This window comes from Eucyclogobius newberryi, unplaced genomic scaffold (genome assembly GCF_026437365.1).
Source record: "Eucyclogobius newberryi isolate DKJ021-1_F unplaced genomic scaffold, fEucNew1.0.hap1 SCAF_5, whole genome shotgun sequence".
NCBI classification, from domain to species: domain Eukaryota; kingdom Metazoa; phylum Chordata; class Actinopteri; order Gobiiformes; family Gobiidae; genus Eucyclogobius; species Eucyclogobius newberryi.
This window is the reverse complement of record NW_027316167.1, coordinates 5238919-5263116: the sequence shown is the minus strand read 5'-3', so window position 1 is coordinate 5263116 and position 24198 is coordinate 5238919. Positions and strand designations below refer to the sequence as shown.

The 24198-nt window shown below is 46.2% G+C and overlaps 2 protein-coding genes across 3 annotated transcripts; one reads left to right on the top strand and one right to left on the bottom strand.

The window, feature by feature from the left end:
* Positions 1–5392: 5392 nt before the first annotated feature.
* On the bottom strand, positions 5393–18544 carry gpn1 (GPN-loop GTPase 1). Of its 2 annotated transcripts, none has more exons than XM_072464891.1 (13): positions 18356–18544; positions 17795–17888; positions 17323–17429; positions 16988–17025; positions 16784–16862; positions 14493–14587; positions 7299–7344; positions 7021–7167; positions 6816–6898; positions 6687–6726; positions 6480–6579; positions 6289–6396; positions 5393–6199 (listed from the first exon to the last, which is right to left on the bottom strand). In XM_072464891.1, the coding sequence occupies exons 1-13, from the start codon at positions 18521–18523 to the stop codon at positions 6093–6095; spliced, it is 1212 nt and encodes a 403-aa protein (XP_072320992.1). In that variant the 5' UTR covers positions 18524–18544; the 3' UTR covers positions 5393–6092. The 2 variants fall into 2 exon arrangements, with proteins under 2 accessions (XP_072320992.1, XP_072320993.1); XM_072464892.1 differs by having other exon boundaries at positions 5421–6199; positions 6489–6579.
* A 379-nt stretch (positions 18545–18923) lies between these two features.
* mtfmt (mitochondrial methionyl-tRNA formyltransferase) lies at positions 18924–23534 on the top strand. The gene is made up of 9 exons (XM_072465123.1): positions 18924–19283; positions 20134–20331; positions 20412–20534; positions 20595–20697; positions 21023–21098; positions 21175–21266; positions 21982–22060; positions 22156–22229; positions 23012–23534. Exons 1-9 carry the CDS (start codon positions 19063–19065, stop codon positions 23198–23200), a joined length of 1155 nt encoding a protein of 384 aa, XP_072321224.1. The 5' UTR covers positions 18924–19062; the 3' UTR covers positions 23201–23534.
* The last annotated feature ends 664 nt before the right edge of the window (positions 23535–24198 follow it).

Here is a 24198-nt window from a genome sequence, read left to right as displayed (position 1 = left end):
TCACACAAGAGCTGCAGGGGGCGGGGCCAGAGAGAGCAGCAGCAGCATCTGTGCAGCAAGAACACATACATCAAGTGTTTAAGTGCGACTCCTTTACTGCGCTGAAGGGGCGGGGCCTGACGGGAAGCAATGACATCATTTCTGAGCACGGGTGATGTCATGGTGATGTCATGGGTGATGTCATGGGTGTGAGAGAGACGTTTGTAGCTCACGTGGAAGGGCGTGTTTCGATGGGATTTCAGCAACGTGAGTATTTCATAATAATACCACAAACGCGACGGTTATTGCAGTTCTCAATCCTAATTAAAGCTGCATCTGGTCATTTGAAGTCATTAAAAGTCTTTTGAGACAAGCAGGTCGAAGCTCCTCCAGGCCAATCACGAGTCAGTTCTGTGGAGGAGCAAGCCCAGAGTAAAGGCGCTTGTAAGTGCAATAACATCCATATTTTATCTATATTTTGACTAAAAAGATACATACTTTAAGTGTTGGGAAGTTACTGAACATATGTATTCAGAATATTGACTTAGAGTAACTGTATTCTGTTTATTCAGATCATAATGACTCTAAAGTCAGAGGAACACATTGTGGTGAAAGAGCTGCACTGAGAAAAAGTCGCTCTTTATAGTGAGAACGGGTGCAATTTACCTTCTCTAATTTGTGATAAAGGTTTCTCTTATTCTCTTATAAATAAATGCAGAACAAACAAAAAGCAGTTTATCTTGTGTTGTGATTTCACACTATAATATAAAGTATTCAGAACACAGTCACCCAATTAGATGATAACTTCTCATGCAGGTGTTCAGTATTCTGTATTTAAAGCGTTTTTAAAAGTATTCTTCCATCACTGGTTATTGTGCAGCTGTCAATCATCATAATGCAGCTGTCAATCACCAGGCGATGCAACTGACCCACGAGTGTTACCACGGAGTCCACGCTAACTTCTGCAGGAGGCGGAGGAGAGACAGAGAGACAGAGAGACGGAGAGACGGAGAGACGGAGGAGGGAGACAGTGAGTGGGCCGAGTGTGAGGAGATGAGTCAGAGCCGCCTCCTCCTCTTCTTCTGTGGAGGCTCATTCAGCTCAGACAGCAGCGGCTCAGAATAAAACACAAAGACACAAAGACACAGCAGAACACATGAATCACTCTGCACTGGAGTGAAAGAAAGAGCCTCTTCACCTTCATCCTCCTCTTCTCTGAAAACATCTGACTTCAGAACAATCCTAAACCTGCTCTTTGGCTCTGGACACGCTCAGCTCCTCCTCTAAACCTCTGCAGCCGTAAAGCGGGTCCAGAAGTGAAGTTTAGACCCTTTAAGACTGTTTTTCATACTGTGCAGGTAAAATATAACGACAGGTACAAATTTGATACAATTGTATTATTATTTTTTGCGATAGAAAACATATTTACATTTAAAAACACTGATACTGATAAATGAACATGTGATAAATGGCATTGATAAAGTGTCATCTTAACACACATTCAAATTCACTGTAGTTGTGGGACAAATGTAATAATCTATCTCATTATTATATTACTTTATTGCAATATTCTTCAGCCTGATCCATAACAGGTTATAACGGCGTGTAACAGGTTATAACAGACGTATAACAGGTTATAACGACATATAACAGGTTATAACAGATGTATAACAGGTTATAACAGACAGATAACAGGTTATAACAGACGTATAACAGGTTATAACGACGTATAACAGGTTATAACAGACATATAACCGGCTATAACGACGTATAACAGGTTATAACAGACGTATAACAGGTTATAACAGACATATAACCGGCTATAACGACGTATAACAGGTTATAACAGACGTATAACAGGTTATAACAGACGTATAACAGGTTATAACAGACGTATAACAGGTTATAACAGACATATAACCGGTTATAACAGACACATAACAGGTTATAACAGATATATAACCGGCTATAACGACGTATAACAGGTTATAACAGACGTATAACAGGTTATAACGACACATAACAGGTTATTACAGGCATATAACAGGTTATAACAGACATATAACAGGTTATAACAGACATACAACGTGCTCGAATGGATAGTTTAATCATAAAACATAGACAAGGATCAATAACATTAAGACTATAATATTTGGAATTATATCTAGTAGAATGTATCGCTTTCAGGCCTTCAGTTTGATTAAATGTAATACTTTAGTTGCTTTGTAAGAGTCTGGAGGAAGTGGCGGCTGTGGCACGTCTGCAGTTTGCATGTTCTCTCTGTGTCTGTGTGGGACCTGCACAGTCTGAGCTGAACTGTGACCCGCCCTGACCAAAGCTGTGGCTCTGGGTCTGGATCTGCCTCTAACACAAGGTTAAGATAAGATAAGATAATCCTTTATTGTCCACACATGGGGAAATTTCATTGTTGCAACGCAGTCGATACAGAGGAAAAGGACAGATCACTTATAGGAAGTTTGAAAAAAAAAAAAAAACACTCTTAATAGAAGAAATCTTATAAACAAACTCCTCTCATATCTTAATAGGAATGAAGGAAAATAAAATAAAATATGAAGATAAAATAATAATAAAATAAAGTAATAATAATAAGATAAAGTAAAGTAAAAATAGCTGGCATAAGACTAAATAATACTAGTAAAAATGGTAAGTAAACACTCATTTACATCAGTTGTATGCACATGAATATGGCCTTAATTGCTTGTGAGTATGACAGTAATTGCACATGGTTAAGTCAGTATTGCACATGGTTAAGTCAGTATTGCACATGGTTAAGTCAGTATTGCACATGAATATGACGGTATTGCACATGAATATGACGGTATTGCACACGAATATGACGGTATTGCACATGAATATGACGGTATTGCACATGGTTAAGTCAGTATTGCACATGGTTAAGTCAGTATTGCACATGGTTAAGTCAGTATTGCACATGAATATGACGGTATTGCACATGAATATGACGGTATTGCACATGAATATGACGATATTGCACACGAATATGACGGTATTGCACATGAATATGACGGTATTGCACATGGTTAAGTCAGTATTGCACATGGTTAAGTCAGTATTGCACATGGTTAAGTCAGTATTGCACATGGTTAAGTCAGTATTGCACGTGTTCAGGGCTGACAGTGTTTGTTGTACAGTCTGACAGCAGCAGAAGGACAGACCTGCCTCTCCTTCACTCTCTTGCTTGTTTGAGTGAAGAGGCTGAAGAAGAGAAGACTGAAGGTGATTCACTGCTGCACTTCAGAAACAACAGAGAGAAAGTGATAAATCCTATTATTAAATAAGTCATTATATAAAAAGATTCAGCTTCATCATCTGAACACTGTTTTTAGAAAAGCAAAACACCTCATCCCAGAGTCATTCTCATTCTATCAATAGCATGTTGCAGGGTTGCTAGGATACACAGAAGAGTAGCCTCAAGTAGAACTGTAACCAGGAGGCTCCGCCCAGGGGGCAGGGCCTACTCTGATCTCCCAGACTCCATCTGCAGATTGTGAATGACTCAAAACAGAGTCCAGATGAAGCGCCCTAGTGGACGAGCGAGGCATTACACCAGGTCAGACTCAAGAGCAGATGAACCTTCACCTCCTCCTTTATTTAGTGCCATTGTCTGGGAACATCAGTCACAAACTAGAAACTTTCTACGTCATTAAGGAGCAACATAAGATAAGATGATCCTTTATTGTCCACACATGGGGGAATTTCATTGTTGCAACGCAGTAGATCCAGAGGAAAAGGACAGATAACTTATAGGAAGTTTAAAACACTCTTAGTAGAAAAACTCTTATAAACAAAACTCTTATAGACAAAACCTCTCATTTCTTAATAAGGAATGAAGGGGGAAAAAAAGATAAAATAAAACAAAAACAGCTAGCCTAAGACAAAATAATACTGGTAAAGTAAACACTCTATTTACATGCAACAATTCATAATTATAGTAGCAAAATATATCAAAAAGGACCTGCATAAGATTTAGAATTTACAAATAAGATAAAAAGACTCATAATACATATTATTTAACATCAAAGGTCCCAAGATCCAAAAACTACCACGGTATCTTTACTATTAAAACACCTCTATATCTAATGAAACACATGCAGATATGATTAATGCCGTGGTGTGGAACATTCCAGACAAAGCATTATCATGTTCAGGTTCTAGTCTGATGTAACTCTGGATAATGCAGTGTTTTTGAAAGAAATAAAAACTCCCTCACGTTTGTTTGGATGAACTTTAATGCTTAAGACATGTTGGACTCTGTTGACTCGTTTTTGTTTCAGGTGGAAAGGCCCAGTGATGACAGAGATATGACCCACATCTGACCGCTACACGACCTGTGACCTCTGAGGCCGGCGGTCACCAGAGTCCAGCCATGTCCAGCACTTCTATTATTATGGAGTGTGTACCACTTTATAATAACTATATATGAATACAGCATGAACAAAGACATAATGGACGGTATATAAGCATGATATTAAGTAGTTACTAAGCCTGATTCACACTTAAACTACTTATTATGAACCATGTCTTTGTTCATGTTATTAAAAGTATATCCTGGTCACAATAAAGCGTCACATGTTCATTTAAATGTGTGAATTGCACATTTGTTTCCATTTTAACTGCTCTAAAGGACCAGAATAGTGGTGCTTTTCCTCGGCGCGCCCGTGTGGCTTCAGTCTTCTCTGTGAATGAAAGCGTGGAGTGTTCTGGAGGTGCCCACGCGCTCGCTCTCATCCGGCGCGGTGAGTCACGCCGCGCCCGCTCCAAACCGCCCACGGTCAGCGCGGCGGCCCACGGACGGTCAGGAAGCGGCTCTGCGCCTCCAGACACACAGCACACGCCGCAGAAGCCTGTGTCACGATGTCTCACACACAATGTCAGTGCGAGGGACAAACTAATCCGGACTAGTCTTAGCTGCGCAGGTTAGTGACAGGTCGGGTCTGCGGAGAGGCGAGCGCGCACTTAGAAAGACGCGTGGCGAGCAAATGAATAGAGGTGAAAACAACTGTATTTGAATGATCGCAGGACAGATTGTGCTGAATTTTCTGTGCAAAATGAGTTAAATGACAAAGTGCACGCTCTTAATAATCTCTTTTTCCAGAAATATATGGTTTGGCTGCAGTTTTGTGCCAAAGTTCACTTCAAGCAGCGCGACAAAGAAGTGTGTGTCAGGAAAGTGTCTAATGTGTGGACTCAAACCGCTATTTTGTATGAAATCTGCAGCTGAATCATTCCCGTGAGTTACTGAACGATGGTGTGGGATCAGAATAATGTTTATACATCAGGAGAAACAAAGCAAATCCAACAGGTTTTTTTTTACCATCGTTTAATTTAACCAAAATATAAAATGCTCAAACTGACAAGACAATTCTCTTCTTGTTTATTCAGATCATTACAAGTTTAAATAACACAGGATTTAAACATGACCGATGCAGCGAGCGGCTTCTCTCATGAAACGACCGCGTGGAAAGACAAATCCCGTGGTCATGGATGAGATGTCAGTGTGTTTGAAAGGGTCAGATCATCGAGCAGAGAAAACATCTGAGGGGAAGAAACTATAATAAACTATAATAAACTTCAGATCCTCTGGAGGAGGCGTCTGGCACGAGACCTCGGCTAAATAATACAACAAAACTAGAATAAAAGAACAAAGTTTATTTAAATAATATCACAGCCAAATAAGAGCGTTTTTGTGGGGACTTTCTTCTCATGATCTTCTAAACTTTTCTTCTCATGATCTGTTAGTGCAGTGTTTTCCCCTCATGTTATGAAGTGTGTTCTGACGCCATCGAATGAAAGACAAGAGAGAGTGACCGGTCAACAGAGCGTTTTTAAGAACGCTGGAGGTAACGTCCGTGTCACGCCAAAAACAACAAATATACTTTTACTAATACAAAAATATAGCTTTTTCTGTCGCCAGTATGAAAGTCGCTCGAGGAGAAGCCGTCATCAGCTCAGAAGGAAAACCAAACGTCCACGTGTTCCTCCTCGTCATGTGTGTGGATGAAGGGCCAGGGCAGACGGGCGCGGCCAGGGCAGACGAGCGCAGCCAGGGCAGAGGGGCGCGGCCCCTCACCTCACGGATCGTCCGGCGGAGCACACTTTCTGTTGCGCACTTGAACCACTTCCGTCCGGCTCTTCAGGAAGTTTCCGAAGGATTCCGTTTCCTTGCTTTCCTCGGTGGCTGCACAAAAAGACAAGGTGTAAATGTGTCTGTGACTGTGGCCACGCCCGCGGTCAGGTGGGCCGGGGGTGTTATGGGGAGGGTCTCACCGTTGTGATCCACGTCGTCTGTGTCACTGTCCAGCTCCTCCTCCTCGTCTTCCTCACACTGGCCTCGGGTCAGGATCAGGTTACTGGGACCAGCCGTGTCCCGCTCATCTGCAATAAAGTCAAACGTGTTGTTTGTCCCAACATGACACAGCAAAAGGGACTTAAACCAATAGAGTAAAAACATGTGTCACCAGTGTCACCAGTGGGGGGCGCTGTGGTCACTTTGACCTCTCCCAGGTCCTTCCTGAGCCGCTCCAGCTGCTCCTGCTGCTTCTTACTCTGAGCCTGAGCCTGAATGTGGACAGGGAGGAAGGTCAGAGGGTCAGATGATCAGAGGGTCAGGGGGTCAGAAGGTCAGGGGGTCAGAAGAGTGAGGACACAGAACAGCAGTGACTCACCAACTCTGTGCGCAGACGCTCATACTCAGGACGATACTCTCTGAGGAAGAGAACACACAATAATAGTAAAATAAAAGTTTTCTTTCCCATGTTGCACATTAAATGCTCTTAAACCGGACATAGTCTGACCTCTCGTACTCTTTGGCCGCCTCCTCCACTTGGACAAAGAGCTGATCCAGACCACTGCCTGTGACGGCGGACACGCCCACCACCTGTAGAGACACAGCGTCAGGGACTGAAGAGCGGGGGCTCTGGGACCTGCTGAGGTCCTACACTGAGGTCCTGCTGAGGGCCTGCTAAGGACCTACCCTGAGGGCCTACCCTGAGGACCTACCCTGAGGTTGGTGTAGAACTCGTCCAGGACCAGGCTCATGGAGCGGGTCAGGTTGCTCACGTAGGAGGTTTCTTGGCTCAGCGCGTCCTGGAACACTTCAAAGTCCTGCATCCACTCCAACGCAAAACTGTGGTCGATGATGTCAGTCTGAAACGGGACAAGTTCAGACTGAGGCCAGGTTCAGGTCATGAAGTACATTTAATCATCACAAATACATATGATTATAAGTTGATATTTGAAGGAAAGAAGGACAGAAAGAAAGAAATGTATGAACTCACCTTATTCAGAACCACGATGAAGGGCAGTCTGGTCTTGTAGAGGATGCTGGTCAGAAACAGAACAAAGTAACCTACTTTACTCTCTGTATTTGGCAAAAAGGCTCAGAAATAGTGAGAAAACCTTTCAAAGGGCGCCCTCTGCTGGACATTAGACCAGCATCTGTGAGCTTTATCTTTATGTGTTATTGTACCACAAAACAATCCCAAAAGTATGTTTCTCTTTCATCTGTGCATTTAGCAAATGTAATCATTTGAAACGGGGGAGGAGTTTCAGAGACAAACATGTAAACAAACAGTCTTGACACATCTGACACGGAACAGAAGTGTATTTCTGATTTTATACAATATGTCTGCAATGAATAACAATAAAAACATAAAAGTCTATTCAACACACGCTGAACGACACTGTACTTTTGTTTTTTTATTTACAGAACAGAAATAAGTGACATTTGTTAACGACTGTGTACTGCATTATCATAAATATCCTCAGGGATTATGAAACTGGAAATGTAGTGATAACATTTTACGTTTGAATCTCAAAATCATAACATTATTTTTCCAGATCAAACGTCGACCGTTAAAACCGCACGTTCCACCGACGAGGCCCCAAAAAGGCCTCGAAGGAACGTTTAAAGCGCCCCCTACAGGTCGGACGACTCGTTGAACTAAAGCCCAGTTAAGATAAATATGTTTAGATTTTAGCAAAGAAATTATGAACATTTTATCACAGAACAGGTTTATTTAATTTTAGGTTTAAAATGTAATTTCCTGTTTGTAATTGATGACATCACACTGGGAAATTACCCAGCAAACACTGGGCCAAAACTCATCTAATGAGCTGACGAAATATATGAGAGCGACTTTATTTTGTCGAGTTAATGTTTAGAGTCAAAAAAGTTGTTTCTTTGTGTAAATTCTGCATAAACTTTGACCGACTGTAATGAGTGTCATTTTCTACAGATTTCTCAACGTTTTCTCCACAAATACCTGCTCGATTGGTGTAAAACTATCAGGTATTAATACACTGAATAAAGTAAAAAAATTGGAAAATTGCAAAAACCTGTTATGGGCCCTTTCATCCTTTTACTGTGATAATACTGTGAATAATACTAATACTGTTACTTCTCTAAGGGGGCGGGCTTTGAATGTGCAGGGGGCGGGGCTTTGTTGTTGTTGTTGTTGTTGTTGTTGTTGTTGTTTTATGGCGGTTGGCATCCGAGTGTTGCATTACCGCCAGACTTTAATCCTCAGACGTTTCGTAGTCCTCAGACTCTGTCGTAGTCCGTAAAAGTACTCCTCCCATTGCTTTGGCGTACAAAGCCCATGAGGTCATGATGTGTTTTTGTGACTAGAATAGTTGTTGTGTCAGAGACCAACCGGCTTTATTCCAGGGAGACTCCTCTTCACCTTCCTCGCCCTCTTTGACGTTCGGTTAGAAGTCCTTCTTCCATCACTTTGGCGTTTCTAGGCCCACGAAGTCCAAGCGCGTTAGAACATCCTCTTGCTCCTCATCCTCGGCTCAGTCTCCAACACCCCCCACCTCTATAAACGTTTACCCAGCCCTGTGCTACATAAGTAAGCAACCACAGCCTGACACAAACCCTGTGACTGGATCGCCAGAACGTTCCGCAGATTGAACTCCCGCCCATTATTCCGAAACCACAAGGCCAACCCGGCCCTTTCCCTATCATAAGCCTCACAGCAAATCAGCACATGCTCGACAGTCTCTGGCACCCGACAGTGACCACACAGACCGGTCGGATGTTTGCCTATCCTACTCAGTGACCAATTGAGTCCAGTATGGCCAATCCTCATGCGGGCGAAGGCCCTTTCCTCCCACGCGTTCCTGCCCATAGACCCGCAAGGACCCACACTACCCTGTATGTGATAGAGATGCCGTCCAGTAACACAGTGGCTCCAAAATTCCTGCCAAAGGCCGACCACATGACTCTTGATAACAGGCTTGATTTCAGACTTGCCCAACTCAACCGCCACATCAATTGATGGCCGCCGAAGGGAACGTTTAGCCAGTGCATCAGCCATTTCGTTACCATCCACCCCCACATGCGCAGGGACCCAAATGAAGGAAACCCTCACATCCTTCCTGGACAGGGAGAGCATCAGACAGAAGATGCCATTCAACACATCCTGTCTGCAATCCGATTTCCCAGATTTAATGCTTTGCAATGCAGAAAGGCTGTCAGAGGCCACCACAATGCCGCAACACTGCAAAGCAGATTCCGCCCATTCCAACGCCAACCGTATCGCTATAAGTTCCGACGTGAAAACAGAAAGGCGATCTGTCAACCTCTTCTTGACCGCTAGCCCCAGGTCAGGCACAAAATAAGCGGCGCCAGTACGCCCACTCTCAGGATCCCTAGACCCGTCGGTATAAATAAACACATCACCTGAGTGCTTATCGACGATCGCTTGAACGGCAAACTGCGGTGCCCTCCCAGCGACTCCTCTAAGCTTGCCATGCAAGCTAACATCAACAGGAGCCGGGACAAACTTCCACGGAGCTATAGCAGACAAAGCCACCGACGGGCTCACACGCAGATCACCAACCCCCGCAAGCCGCGCCTTCGCATTTCCTACCTGGCTGAAAACCATACTGCCAGCCTCACTCTGCCCCCCATCAACCCTGAGAAAGTCCCTCACCGGGTGAGAGCTCGTATGACCTTGCACATTCACCCAGTAAGCCAACAGAAGTTCAAGCCTCCGGAGCCGTAACGGCAATTCCCCCAACTCAACCTGCAGCGCCGAGACAGGGGAGGTCCTAAAAGCCCTACAGCAGATGCGCAAGGCCTGGGCTTGCTCCACATCAAGCTTCTTTAAGTTAGTCTCAGCCGCAGACATGTAGGCTATACAGCCATAATCAATAGCCGCCCTCATGACGGCCCGATAAATACCCAGGAGCGACCTTCTGCTGGCCCCCCAGTCCTGGCCGGATAGACAACGAAGCAAGTTATTCACCCTTTTGCATTTACCACTGACCTCATCAATGTGCCGACGCCAACTAAGCCTCTCGTCAAAGGTGACCCCCAAGAACCTCACCTCCCTGACCTGTTCGAGCACCTGCCCATGCAGTCGAAGGGAGACGTCCCTATGCCCATTGAAGAAACAGATCACTTGAGACTTCCGTACGGACAGTTTAAACCCCCACTTCAGGGTCCACTGCTCCACCTGCTGTATTGCCCTTTGCAGTTTCGCCTCGTAAAACCGGAGATTCCTCCCTCTCACCCATAGAGCGCCATCGTCAGCATAAAGGCTCCTCCCAACAGACCCATCCACGTCGTCAAAGATGTCCTTAATCATAACATTGAACAAGATAGGGCTACACACACTCCCCTGCGGGATCCCATTCTCCACCCCATAGACCCCAGAGTAAGCAGCGCCCACTCTGGTTTGGATACGCCGGCCAGACAGAAAGCTCCGGACCCAGTTAAACAGTTTACCCTTCACACCACACTTCCGCAGCTTAATGAGGAGCCCATCCTTCCAAACCATATCGTACGCCTTCTCCACATCAAAGAGCACCGCAATAACCTTTTCTTTCTGAGCCCTGGCCAGCTGGATATCAGATTCCAAACACAACACGGAATCCATGGTGTTCCTGCCCCTACGGAAACCACTCTGGTGCGCAGGAAGCAAACCCCGACTCTCCAAGAAGTAATCCAACCGCTCGGTAACCATGCGCTCCATCGTTTTCCCGAGCTGCGACGTCAAGGCAATCGGCCTATAACTTGAAGGGTCAGACGCTGGCCTACCCGGCTTCAGAACCGGCACCACCGTAGACTGTTTCCACGCAGATGGAACACAACCTGAATCCCAAACACGGTTGAAACGACCCAGGACTAGCCCAAGCGTGTCATCAGTCAAATGAGAGAGCATGTCATAGCACACCTCATCTCTACCCGGGGCTGTCTGTTTCGCCTTAGAAAGTGCTCTCCTTAGCTCAAACAAACTAAACGGAAGGTCAAGGTCATCTTGAGTCGAAGGCTGGTGCCCAATCAGCTCAGAATTCTGGGCCAAAGTACTCTCCCTGTAGTGCCTTTCCGCAGGTGAGAGATTGTCAGAGCTGTGCACCGACACAAAGGTGCTGGCCAACAGTTCAGCTTTGTCAACGTCGCTGACTGCTTCAACACCATTCAGTATTAGGACCGGGGTCCCATGACGGCGCTCAACCCCATGCATCCGCTTAATCATCCCCCAAACATCCCCGAGACGCGTTTCTCTCCCAATTTTGGAACAATACCGCCTCCAATAGGCACTCTTGGCCGTTCTCACAGTTTTCCGCACAACAGCGCGGGCCCTCTTGTAGTCAATGAGGGCACCCTCAGTGTGGGCAACCCTTAGCCGGCGAAACGCCGCATTTCTCGCCCTAACAGCATGACCACATGCTTCAGTCCACCACGGCACCCGCTTCCTATGTCCACTACCACCACTCTTAGGAATCGTGCCTACCGCTGACTGCGTGATGAGCGAGACAATTGCACTATTGAGATCATCCACCTGAGTCAATCCTCCTTCCTGCAGAACCCTAGAACCATCATCAGCTTTCCTCAGGAAAGCCCCCCAGTTCGCCCTTGCCAACTGCCACCTCTGGATCCTCGTCCCCCTGACCACACAGCTCCCAAAGCCAATCACGGTGCGGACTAGATAGTGAGCGCTACCAAAAGAAAGATTACCAAGAACCTCCCAACTACAAACACCAGCTAACTCCTTGGACACAAGTGTAAGATCTATTGCACTTTCCGCACCGGTCCCCATATCATAGCGGGTCCCACCCCCATCATTCAGACAAACCAACTCCCTTTGATTGATAAAACCCTCTACCACCTGCCCATACCTATCGGTACCACTACCGCCCCACAAAGCGCTATGCGCATTAAAATCCCCACACCACACGGCCTTTCCCCGAACATCCTTACCGATACTATGCAAGGACTCTAACGTTAACTCACCACACGGATTATAAAGGTTAACCACAGTAACAGCTTCACCACCCAGCCAGACCCTCACCGCCAGGGCCTCCGGCGCTTTACTCACACTGACAACAACGTAATTTAGGTCATCTCGGACAAACACAGCCACACCTCCGCCTCTACCCTGCTCCCTATCATTCCTAACACACACATACCCTTGTATCCCAAAACCCCACCTAGGTCGTAACCAAGTCTCCTGCACGCACATAACGTGAGGCTTGTTCAACAAGGTAGAGACAAAATGCTTAAATTCCTGGCCATTAGCACGAAGACTACGCGCATTCCATTGCAAGACAACCACCGCCATTATGAGCCCCCGGAACCTGACGGCGCATCGGGAGCCCCCCCACTCCCACTGCCAGAATGGGGCAGGGCGCCCTCCCGCAGCGCATCCTCTATCTCCGTCCACTCGGGGCCCCCAGCTCCAAAGTACTTCCCTGCAGCCTTAGCGATGATCTTAGTCTTTTCGGATCTCTTCTTGGTTTGCCCAGTACAGTTAATCACTTCCACTATAAAGAGGAAGAAATATTTCCTCTTCACAACCAGTACATCCTCCGCACCCACAGGGCCTCTGCCCGTGGAAGGCACACTCACAGGCATCCCAGTGAGGACCTCCCCCTGGCCGCGGGCAACGCTGCCCCCTCCCCTGTCGCCTAGGACACCAGCAGCACTGGCAGCCCCCACTGCATCCACCGTCACCTGACTACCAGACACCTTCTTGACCGCATCTGCGTAGGATATGCCTTGAGAGGCCCTAACTTTTTGCACCTCAGCAGCCCTGAGGTGCAAAAACGCATCCCCCGTAGGCAGAGCTATGCTCTCCCCCACAGTTACAGCACTTGAGTTTTGCTCCGTCGTCACACTTCCCATACTCGTGGTCTCCTGCACATTTACCACACTTCTGCTTCCCTCTACAGACCGCTGCAATATGCCCAAAGCGCTGGCACTTGAAGCAACGCAGGGGCGGCAGAACATATGGGCGTACGCCATAGCGCATGTACCCAACGCACACCACACGAGGCAGGATCCCACCTTCAAATCTAATCATTATCGACAGGCTGTCACACCTTACCCCATCCCGGGTCATCTTCAACCGCCTAGCATCCACCACCTTAGCTCCAGTCAAATTCTCCTTTATGTCATCCACAGATGTCGTCGTAGGGACGCCTACTATAACTCCCCTAACCGTGCCTCTTACAGCATCAGACACAAGAATGTCCTTCCCCCCCAGAGACTTAGCTTCAATCGCCTTCCTTTGCTGAGCCACGTCCTTGCACACGACCAGCAGCGAGCCATCCCTAAGGACACTCGCATGCTTGACCACTCCCACAGCTACAGTCAGGCTCCTTGTCAACGCCATCGGATCCCACCCCTTAAAGGACGCATTATCCTGCGCGAGCTTTATGAACACCTTACACTCTGAACTCACATCCCCGACATCTGCAACCCCCCCGCCCTGCTCCTCACTGAGAGAGCCCTCCATAGACGAGCAAGAAGACGCCCTACGCTGCACAGGATCAGTGGCTCCAGGGGAGTCCTCCCCGCTGTTCATATCGTCACCGACCAGGTCACGCTTCCTCTTCTTCTTCCCCGTCATACGGACCGAGGCGTTCCTCTATGTTGCCGTAATATCCAAACTGTTGTCGTTGTTGTTTTTTATGGCAGTTGGCATCCAAGTGCACGAGGTGTTGTTGTTGTTGTGTTGTTGTGTTTTTTTCAGAGACCAACCGGCTTTATTCCAGGCTTTGAATGTGCAGGGGGCGGGGCTTTGAATGTGCAGGGGGCGGGGCTTTGAATGTGCTGGGGGCGAGGCTATGAATGTGCTGGGGGCGAGGCTATGAATGTGCAGGGGGCGAGGCTATGAATGTGCAGGGGGCGGGCTTTGAATGTGCAGGGGGCGGGGCTTTGAATGTGCAGGGGGCGAGGCTATGAATGTGCAGGGGGCGGGCTTTGAGTGTGCAGGGGGCGGGGCTTTGAGTGTGCAGGGGGCGGGGCTTTGAGTGTGCAGGGGGCGGGGCTTTGAGTGTGCAGGGGGCGGGGCTTTGAGTGTGCAGGGGGGCGGGCTTTGAGAGTGCAGGGGGCGGGGCTTTGAGTGTGCAGGGGGCGGGGCTTTGAGTGTGCAGGGGGGCGGGCTTTGAGAGTGCAGGGGGCGGGGCTTTGAGTGTGCAGGGGGCGGGGCTTTGAGTGTGCAGGGGGCGGGCCATACCTGCAGGCGTACAGCATGTTGGACATAAACGTGACGGGGCTGACACATCGAGACGTGTCCATGACGTAGACCACCACGCACGGAAAGGAGGAGGCCTAGGACACGCCAGAGAAACACAAGATCAACATTCATAACAAGACACTTTCAGGAGACACACTGGGACGCTCGGGCTGCTGGACGCCGTCTTTTGTCCTGAGGGATGTTACTCCCTTCAAACTGCCCTAATACTCGTCTCTTGTCGGTCCTGTTCTTGTCCTCGTCTCTTGTCGGTCCTGTTCTTGTCCTCGTCTCTTGTCGGTCCCGTTCTAGTCGGTCCTGTTCTAGTCCTCGTCTCTTGTCGGTCCCGTCCTAGTCTTCATCTCTTGTTGGTCCTGTCCTAGTCTTCATCTCTTGTTGGTCCTGTCCTAGTCTTTGTCTCTTGTCGGTCCTGTTCTAGTCCTCGTCTCTTGTCGGTCCTGTTCTAGTCCTCGTCTCTTGTTGGTCCTGTCCTAGTCTTTGTCTCTTGTTGGTCCTGTTCTAGTCCTCGTCTCTTGTTGGTCCCGTTCTAGTCCTTGTCTCTTGTCGGTCCTGTTCTAGTCCTCGTCTCTCGTTAGTCCTGTTCTAGTCCTCGTCTCTTGTCGGTCCTGTTCTAGTCCTCGTCTCTCGTTAGTCCTGTTCTAGTCCTCGTCTCTTGTTGGTCCTGTTCTAGTCCTCGTCTCTTGTTGGTCCTGTTCTAGTCCTCGTCTCTTGTTGGTCCCGTCCTAGTCTTCGTCTCTTGTCGGTCCTGTTCTTGTCCTCGTCTCTTGTCGGTCCTGTTCTTGTCCTCGTCTCTTGTCGGTCCTGTTCTAGTCCTCGTCTCTTCTTAGTCTTGTTCTTGTCCTCGTCTCTTGTCGGTCCTGTTCTAGTCCTCGTCTCTTCTTAGTCTTGTTCTAGTCCTCGTCTCTTGTTAGTCCTGTTCTAGTCCTCGTTCTAGTCCTCGTCTCTTGTTGGTCCCGTTCTAGTCCTTGTCTCTTGTCGGTCCTATTCTAGTCCTCTTCTCTTGTCGGTCCTGTTCTAGTCCTCGTCTCTTGTCGGTCCTATTCTAGTCCTCGTCTCTTGTCGGTCCTGTTCTAGTCCTCGTCTCTTGTCGGTCCTATTCTAGTCCTCGTCTCTTGTCGGTCCTGTTCTAGTCCTCGTCTCTCGTTAGTCCTGTTCCAGTCCTCGTCTCTCGTTAGTCCTGTTCTAGTCCTTGTCTCTCGTTAGTCCTGTTCTAGTCCTTGTCTCTCGTTAGTCCTGTTCTAGTCCTTGTCTCTCGTTAGTCCTGTTCTAGTCCTCGTCTCTCGTTGGTCCCGTTCTAGTCCTCGTCGGTCCTGTTCTAGTCCTCGTCTCTTGTCGGTCCTGTTCTAGTCCTCGTCTCTTGTCGGTCCTATTCTAGTCCTCGTCTCTTGTCGGTCCTGTTCTAGTCCTCGTCTCTCATTAGTCCTGTTCTAGTCCTCGTTCTAGTCCTAGTCCTCGTCTCTTGTCGGTCCTGTTCTAGTCCTCGTCTCTCGTTAGTCCTGTTCTAGTCCTCGTCTCTCGTTAGTCCTGTTCTAGTCCTCGTTCTAGTCCTCGTCTCTTGTCGGTCCTGTTCTAGTCCTTGTCTCTCGTTAGTCCTGTTCTAGTCCTTGTCTCTCGTTAGTCCTGTTCTAGTCCTTGTCTCTCGTTAGTCCTGTTCTAGTCCTCGTCTCTCGTTGGTCCCGTTCTAGTCCTCGTCGGTCCTCTTCTAGTCCTCGTCTCTTGTCGGTCCTGTTCTAGTCCTCGTCTCTTGTCGGTCCTATTCTAGTCCTCGTCTCTTGTCGGTCCTGTTCTAGTCCTCGTCTCTTGTCGGTCCTGTTCTAGTCCTCGTCTCTTGTCGGTCCTATTCTAGTCCTCGTCTCTTGTCGGTCCTGTTCTAGTCCTCGTCTCTTGTCGGTCCTGTTCTAGTCCTCGTCTCTCATTAGTCCTGTTCTAGTCCTCGTCTCTCATTAGTCCTGTTCTAGTCCTCGTCTCTCATTAGTCCTGTTCTAGTCCTCGTCTCTCATTAGTCCTGTTCTAGTCCTCGTCTCTCATTAGTCCTGTTCTAGTCCTCGTTCTAGTCCTAGTCCTCGTCTCTTGTCGGTCCTGTTCTAGTCCTCGTCTCTCGTTAGTCCTGTTCTAGTCCTCGTCTCTTGTCGGTCCTGTCCTAGTCCTCGTCTCTTGTCGGTCCTGTCCTAGTCCTCGTCTCGCAGCTTTAATCCCACTGCTTGACGTGGTAAATGTGCAATTATGAAGCACTCATTATGACACCTCTAATTGTCTCGTGCAAACACTCGTACCAGTGCCTCTGTGATGATGGTGCCCGACGCCGACCAGGTGAACACCTCGATTTGACCCGGGGTGTCGATCAGCACGTATCTGCAGAGGGCAAAGGTGGCACAGGTGTGAGAGTGGCACAGTGTCATTTGTGTGTCCTAATATCGTGCCTCACAAGAGTAGTTTTTACTCCAGAAGCTCTCTCCTTCACGTGGCTGCGCACTCACCTGTGGTTGTGTCTTTTCTTCTCTATGAACTGCATGACCTGGACATGAAGACAACAGTCACGATCATATCCAGAATAAACACTTCTGAGGTCACTTGCTTCGTCATCAATACAAATAAAGTAATTAAGTGCATTCAGTACGTGTTTATGAGGAGGTTGCATGGAAGAAAACACATGCAAGTTGCCAATATTCAAACTCTGCTAAAATCTGAAGACTGAATGTGACCCAAACAAACACTAAAGATGTGACAAAGCAGAGTCTGAGTGGAAGTCACTGTTAGACCAGCAGCACATATATTAGAGGTGAAGTCGGTTTCACGTCCGATGATCTTTTACCTGGTCAAATCTGGTGGCGAACAGGTTGAGGGACGTGACGATGCCCCCGTTGGGTCCAAGGCCGTAGTGCTTCATCACTTCTTTGTAGTTAACCGTGTCTCTGATGTCTGCACACGCACAAAGCAGCGCGTTCATTTACATCTGCCTCTTTAACTCGAGTCAAATAAATCACTTTTGAATATGTGGAAGATAAACCATTATTTAAAAATGACAGTCTCCAGGTCATACAGGGTTAAACAATGTCACAGACACTTTTCAACAATAAAAACAAGTACATTAAAATCTGCCGTTTGCTTCAGTGACATCCTACGTAGATATACCCGTTTCTGTTACTAAGCTATTTTACTTTGGATCAATATTACAGTTTATAACAGTGTTTAAATCATTGACCTCATTATATCATAGTTAGATACATGAAAAAAGCATAATATTTCTTCTTTAATATTAGCATGTGGGTGGTGTTTGTCCTCACCGATGTTGGCCGGGAAGGGCACTTCGTGGACAGCCGGGTCCAGATTGATGACGTACGGTGGAGCTTTGTGAGTGTGGAGATGAGCCGTCAGCCTCTGGAGGAAAAACAAGCAAAGAGTCCACAAAAGAGTCCACAAAAGAGTCCACAAAAGAGTCCACAAAAGAGTCCACAAACAGTCCCCAAAGAGTCCAAAACCAAAGAGTCTCAGCTTCACAGAGGGTCCAGCACGAGAGGGTTCAGGACCAGCTTCAGTTTGAATGGGGGATCATTTTTTCAGACGTTTTTGGAAAAATTGGACCCTTAAATTAAGGGTTTAAATGATGAATAATAGACACTGGACTGATGTTGATTTAAAGAATAGCACTGCAGAATCAAGTCATTTCATTATTTCACTGCTGCATATTTTGGCATATTTTTTTTTATTTCAATTCATTTTTGAGAACAGATACATAACAGGAATTCAATAAGTATATTTAGACTCAGAACTTGTTTTGTTTTTTTGTTGCCTTGTGCCGGCCGGTGTGCTCTTTAGCATCACGAGCGCTGCGTAGATTCCATTACCTGAACGAACGTGGTTTTCCCGGAACCTGCCATGCCCAGGACAATGAGACACACCGGGTTGTCCTGTCCACCTGTCCCCGGGGTCCCGCTACCTCCTTCCGCAGCCGAAGATTCAGCATTTTCCCCTGAAACGCTCTCGGAACCAGAAAAGTGCGCCGCTTGGGCCATGTTGTTGTTAAACCGTAAGACGACACTGTCGTAAAACCAGCACGGTCGTGAAACAAGCAGTTACTGTCGCAAAACACGTCTTAAAGGACCAGTACCGACATTACCGCGGCCCGCCTCTTCTCTCTTCCGTGCTTCCTCCATCTTTCCGTGCTTCCTCTCGTCCATTCCTCTATCCTCCCGCAGGAAATCGGTGCGAATGTGACTGTCATGTGACCATTATAATAGATCCATGCGCGCGACACACGGATCTACATTACAATACTAGAAAACACTGCGCTCAGTGTTCATAGTTCACACTCCACACAGCAGGTGGCGATATACGCGTTTTCTGGTTAGTAATACTCCAAAGAAGAAGAAAAAGCAGAACAACATGGCGCCGCGCGTTACTGACATGTTATGGATATAATATGACCATTGTCACTGACGAGGAGACTCACTAATTAACATGATTTAAGCTTCTCGACTGGTTCTTTCATTCTCCAGGAGAAGACAAGAGGAGACACTGCAGACATGTTCTGATCAGACACTTTGACAGGATCATGTGGATGACCTGGGCCAGAGCTGTCAAACTCCTCCGGAGCCAGCTCCAGCTCCAGCCCCGGCAGTGTCGTCCCTTGTGCCCGGGGAGAGGGCACACACCTGCCGCTACACCAGCCGCTACTCCAGCCTCTTCACCGGCCGCCACACGCCCCTGGAAGGTGCTGTTTTTCGGCACGGATGACTTCGCAGTGGAGTCACTAAAAGTGCTGTCGACCAGTAGGTACTGTCCAGACTCTGTTCTCACACAGACACTCACACAGACACTCACAAAGACACAGACACAGACACAGACACAGACACAGACACAGACACAGACACAGACTGTTTGACACTGACACTGACACACACTGACACTGTTGTACACTGACACTGTTGTACACTGACACTGTTGTACACTGACACTGACACTGACACACACTGTTGTACACTGACACTGACACTGTTGTACACTGACACTGTTGTACACTGACACTGTTGTACACTGACACTGTTGTACACTGACACTGTTGTACACTGACACTGTTGTACACTGACACTGACACACACTGTTGTACACTGACACTGACACTGTTGTACACTGACACTGTTGTACACTGACACTGTTGTACACTGACACTGTTGTACACTGACACTGACACTGTTGTACACTGACACTGTTGTACACTGACACTGACACACACTGCTCCTGGTCCAGCTGAGAACTGGCTCCAGGACTTTAAGTCAGTCAGCAGCACTGTACATCGTATTTACAGTATGATGTGCAGTGTATAGTGTCTAGTATGACGTCTACTCTTCTGCTTGTCCTGCACAGCCATTTTGATCTATTCTATCTTTTCTTTCTTTCCACTGGCTTCCCATCTACCTCCCTGAGCTCCTCCATGATCACACCCTCACCCGCTCCCTCAGATCCACTGATGCCACCTCCTGTCCGTCTGCCCCCTCTGGAACTCCCTTCCCAAACACATCTTTTTAAAAATGCCTTTCAATAACTTTTTCCTACTTTACATTTATTGTTTTGTGTCAGTCTCTGAGCTCCAGTCGACTCATAATTATGTGATTGTCTGTTACAGAAAATGTGGCGACTCCGTGGTGCAGGCTCTTGAGGTGGTGACTCTCTCCGGTGACGTCCCAGTGAAAAGGTTTGCTCTCCAGAGTTGTCTTCCCATGCACCGCTGGCCCCCGGACATCGGCCAGGGTCAGTTCGATGTGGGTGTGGTGGTGTCTTTCGGCTGTTTACTCCCACAAAAACTCATCAACAAGTTCCCATTGTGAGTAAATCCCAGTTACAACACACAACAGTTTAATATTTAGTCTCATTCACACGCTGCCGCTGTCCGTGCGCTCGCAGTGGGATTCTGAACGTGCACCCGAGCCTGCTCCCGCGATGGCGAGGCCCGGCGCCCATTTTCCACACCATCCTGCGGGGGGACGAGGTCACGGGGGTCACGGTGATGCAGATCCGCCCTCACAGGTCGGTTTAGGACGGACCTCCCTAAAAACAGACTCAGAGTAACACAACGCTGTCCTCCAGGTTCGACGTGGGCCCCGTCCTCAGCCAGGAAACCTACCGCATCCAGCAGAAGCTCACGTCGGACGAGCTCGGCCAAGTTCTCGCCGTGAAAGGAGCGCAGATGGTCAGTTTGTTGAGGTTCTGCATTCGGGAACTGTAATTCTGGGGTTTGATGTCGAGTAAAAGACACAATAATATCTGGGAACGTTCAGATGCACAGTTCAATCCAACTTGAGTCTAAAAATTACTCCGTTTGTCAATATAATTAATTTTTCAGTCATTACAAATTGCTGAAATATGAATGAATAAGCGAATCATTGTAACTTCAAGTCATTGGCCACTAAATAATGATCGTGTGAGTTAAATTTGTCCTTCTTTAGATGTCCTGTTCGTAACCTCTGTACATTTTAAACGTTTTACCGACACGTTTTACTCGTTTTCGTGACTAGCTCATCGACACGCTGAGGAACTTGAGGGAAAAACTCCAAAATAAGAAAGAGCAGAGTACGGCGGGTGCAACGTTCGGTAAGATGATCTAAATTATAATCATCTGTGAACTTAGATCATGTCTGTTTTAGACTCTTAATCATTCTCTCTTCAGCCCCTAAAATCGACAAATCGCTGAGCTGGCTGGTGTGGGAGGAGCAGAGCGCGGACGACATCGACCGTTTGTCTCGTGCGATTGGAGCTCGGGTAAGAAGAGTTTAGGAGCTCAAAATCTGTCCAATGTGAGCGACTCTTCTTAAATTTTTCAGACAGTATTGTGCAAAAATGCGTGTTAATAGTTGTAAGAAGTATTTGTATTTCCAATGGATTCTTTCTGATCCTTCAGCAGGTGAAATGACTGTAAGTGACATGTTTTACCACAACTCATCCTGATTCTGATGGTTTTTTGAGTCTCATGTCGATGTTGGTGTCGATGTTGGTGTTCTAAAGCTACTGTTAACCTTGATTAAAACATGAAATATAAAACAAACCACTTCAAACTTAAAGCTGAGACTTCCAGATTTAATTTAAATGCAGATTACTTTGGGTTTGTAGCTTTAGTGTAGTATTTATTATGCTTCAAAATGAGCATTAGCTTTGCATCTAGTCAAAAACGAAACCCCAAAATCGCTGTCCAAGTATTTATTGATTTTGGTGCCACTCTGCAAAATATACAAAGCGATATAATGGGAGCAGAAGTACTAATGATACTTTTAAATTCGCATACGTTTCATGAAAGACAAGATTGTCCCAAACTAGGACGTACGATTCTTCATTTACTGAGGTAGATTTACGGTCGTTTCCCAGTTGATCACTAGAATCATCAACTGGACTAGAATCAGAAAAGCTGTGCCAGTAAACACACTTTAAAACGTTGTAAAATGCGAGTAGATGGTGATAACGTGAAGCCATTTTGTCTCAGATTCCTTTAAGAACCCTGTGGATGGGGAGGACGGTCAAACTCTTGGACTTCACGGGACAGTGTCACAGCGTGGTGCCGGGTGAGTTACTGCAGGGAGAGCCTTAAAGCGGGTTCAAACCTGACAGAAATGATTATAAAATGATAATAAATTAATGATGTGTGTGCGATTTGCAGATGGAAGTGGAAAACTAGTGCCCGGATCTGTATTTTACATCAAAGAGTCCGATATTGTCAGTGTGCGCTGTAAGGTCAGTCATTTAAAGTCCTGCATCATGCCAAACACTTTCTCTGGCTGCAATTATACTGTACTTATAGCTGCAATTATACTGTACTTATAGTAGTTTAAATATGTAGTATTCTAAATCTGCCCGAACAGAATGGGCTGAACTCTCTGTGTCACACGTTTAATGTTTGTGTGTTTTTGGATCTAAAATGCTAAAACTGTGTCATTTGACTGTTTTAGTTCAGTCCTTATTTGTCACGAATCATGGACAAATTAATTCATTTTACAGAAGAAAATAGGGTCATATTGCGTTACAATTACAACTAATTTTTGCGCCTTTTTTACATGTGAAACGCACAATAAAATGTCTAAATGTCTAAATGAGTGAATACAAACCATCCGCTGTGTTTTGAACCACATACGAAGCCACGAGCTACATGACAAACCCGAGAATCTTTATACATTTAGAATGTAATGTGGTTTTTCCAGCCGTCCCACCTGTGATCAAACATGGAATATTCATGTAGGTCTATATTATTATGTCAAAATGTTTGTCCTTTAGGTTAAGAAAGCGTCATTTTCCCAATTTTACTGTAAAAAGTACTTCTTGAGCCATAGATCGGACTCACCAGAAAGTGTTGCTGCAAAACTCACACATTTGAATACATGAAATACAAACATATCCAAACAGAACGACATAAAAACATACTTTATCCTCTTTCCTGTGATGCGCCTCCATAGATTGCATATTGTTGTGTCACGTTTTTGTTCTGCCTCATATCTTATCACCGTTCTGTCTCTTTCCAGGACGGCTGGGTCGGATTCCGGTCCGTGCTGCTGAAAAAGCGTCTGACCGCTGCAGACTTCTATAACGGCTACCTGCACCAGAGTGTGAAGTCGCCCGCCGCCGCCGCTCACGGTCTGTTCGTCAGTGGAAGGACGCCACAAACGCTCTGTGACGATGACGTTCACACGATGAAGCTCCCGACCACGTGACACTCGCATGTTCTGGAATATTTATTTGACCCATTTGGACTGCGCTACGTACGAGACGTTTGATCGACAACTGTTGGTTTCACTTGATTGTGAAAGTGAGGACGAATCCGCCGTGTGAAGGGGAAATGCAGAGGCGAGTCTGAAACATGAACTCTGACTCTTTGTGACAGTCGTACGACCCGAGCTGCAGGTTTAAGATAAGATATTCCTTTATTGTCCCACATGGGGAAAGTTTGGACTGCTCTGAATGTGTTTGAGAGAATGGGAGATTTTTATAATAAATCAGTGTAAAAATCATGTGTTTTGTTTGCATTCTAGAGACCAAAAAGTGTCTGGATTTGAGTGTTTGTTTGTGGCAGAAGAAAGCAACATTTCCAACAGTAAAATGTCATGTTATCTGGTGTAATTTGATCTGATCTCTCGACCTCCGACACATCCACATGGAACTGAAACTAGCAATAAGTATTCTCTGTGTACTTAAAAGTATATATTTTAAAGTTGAACAAATTATAATAATAATTTAAATCATTGTCAGATTTATTTTTGAATATTTCTTCATACTTTTACTTCCCTAATAAAGGAACACGTCCTCCATCCGAGAGTTTGACATCGTGACATATAAAGCTGTTTATTAACTCAACCTGTTTTGACATGTTTTAATTTCGTATAATGCAGGAGCCTGATTATTACTTTTACAATCAAAATATCCAACAGCAAATTCCACACAAATGCTAAACCTGATCATTTGGTTGCACTTTATAATAACTACACCTTAATCATTCTTAATAAAGCATAATTAAGTCATTATAAACTTATAGTTTATTAAGAATGACACAAGCTGAGGAGTTATGTATTTATTAACAATTTGCTCACTATAAAATAAGTCTTTGTTCGATTTGATTTTGTTCATGCTTTAACTACAGTTTAGTTAGCCTTAATAAAGCAAGCTAGTTAATGAACGAGTCAGGCTTACTACCTGCTAAATTAAGGGTTAGTTG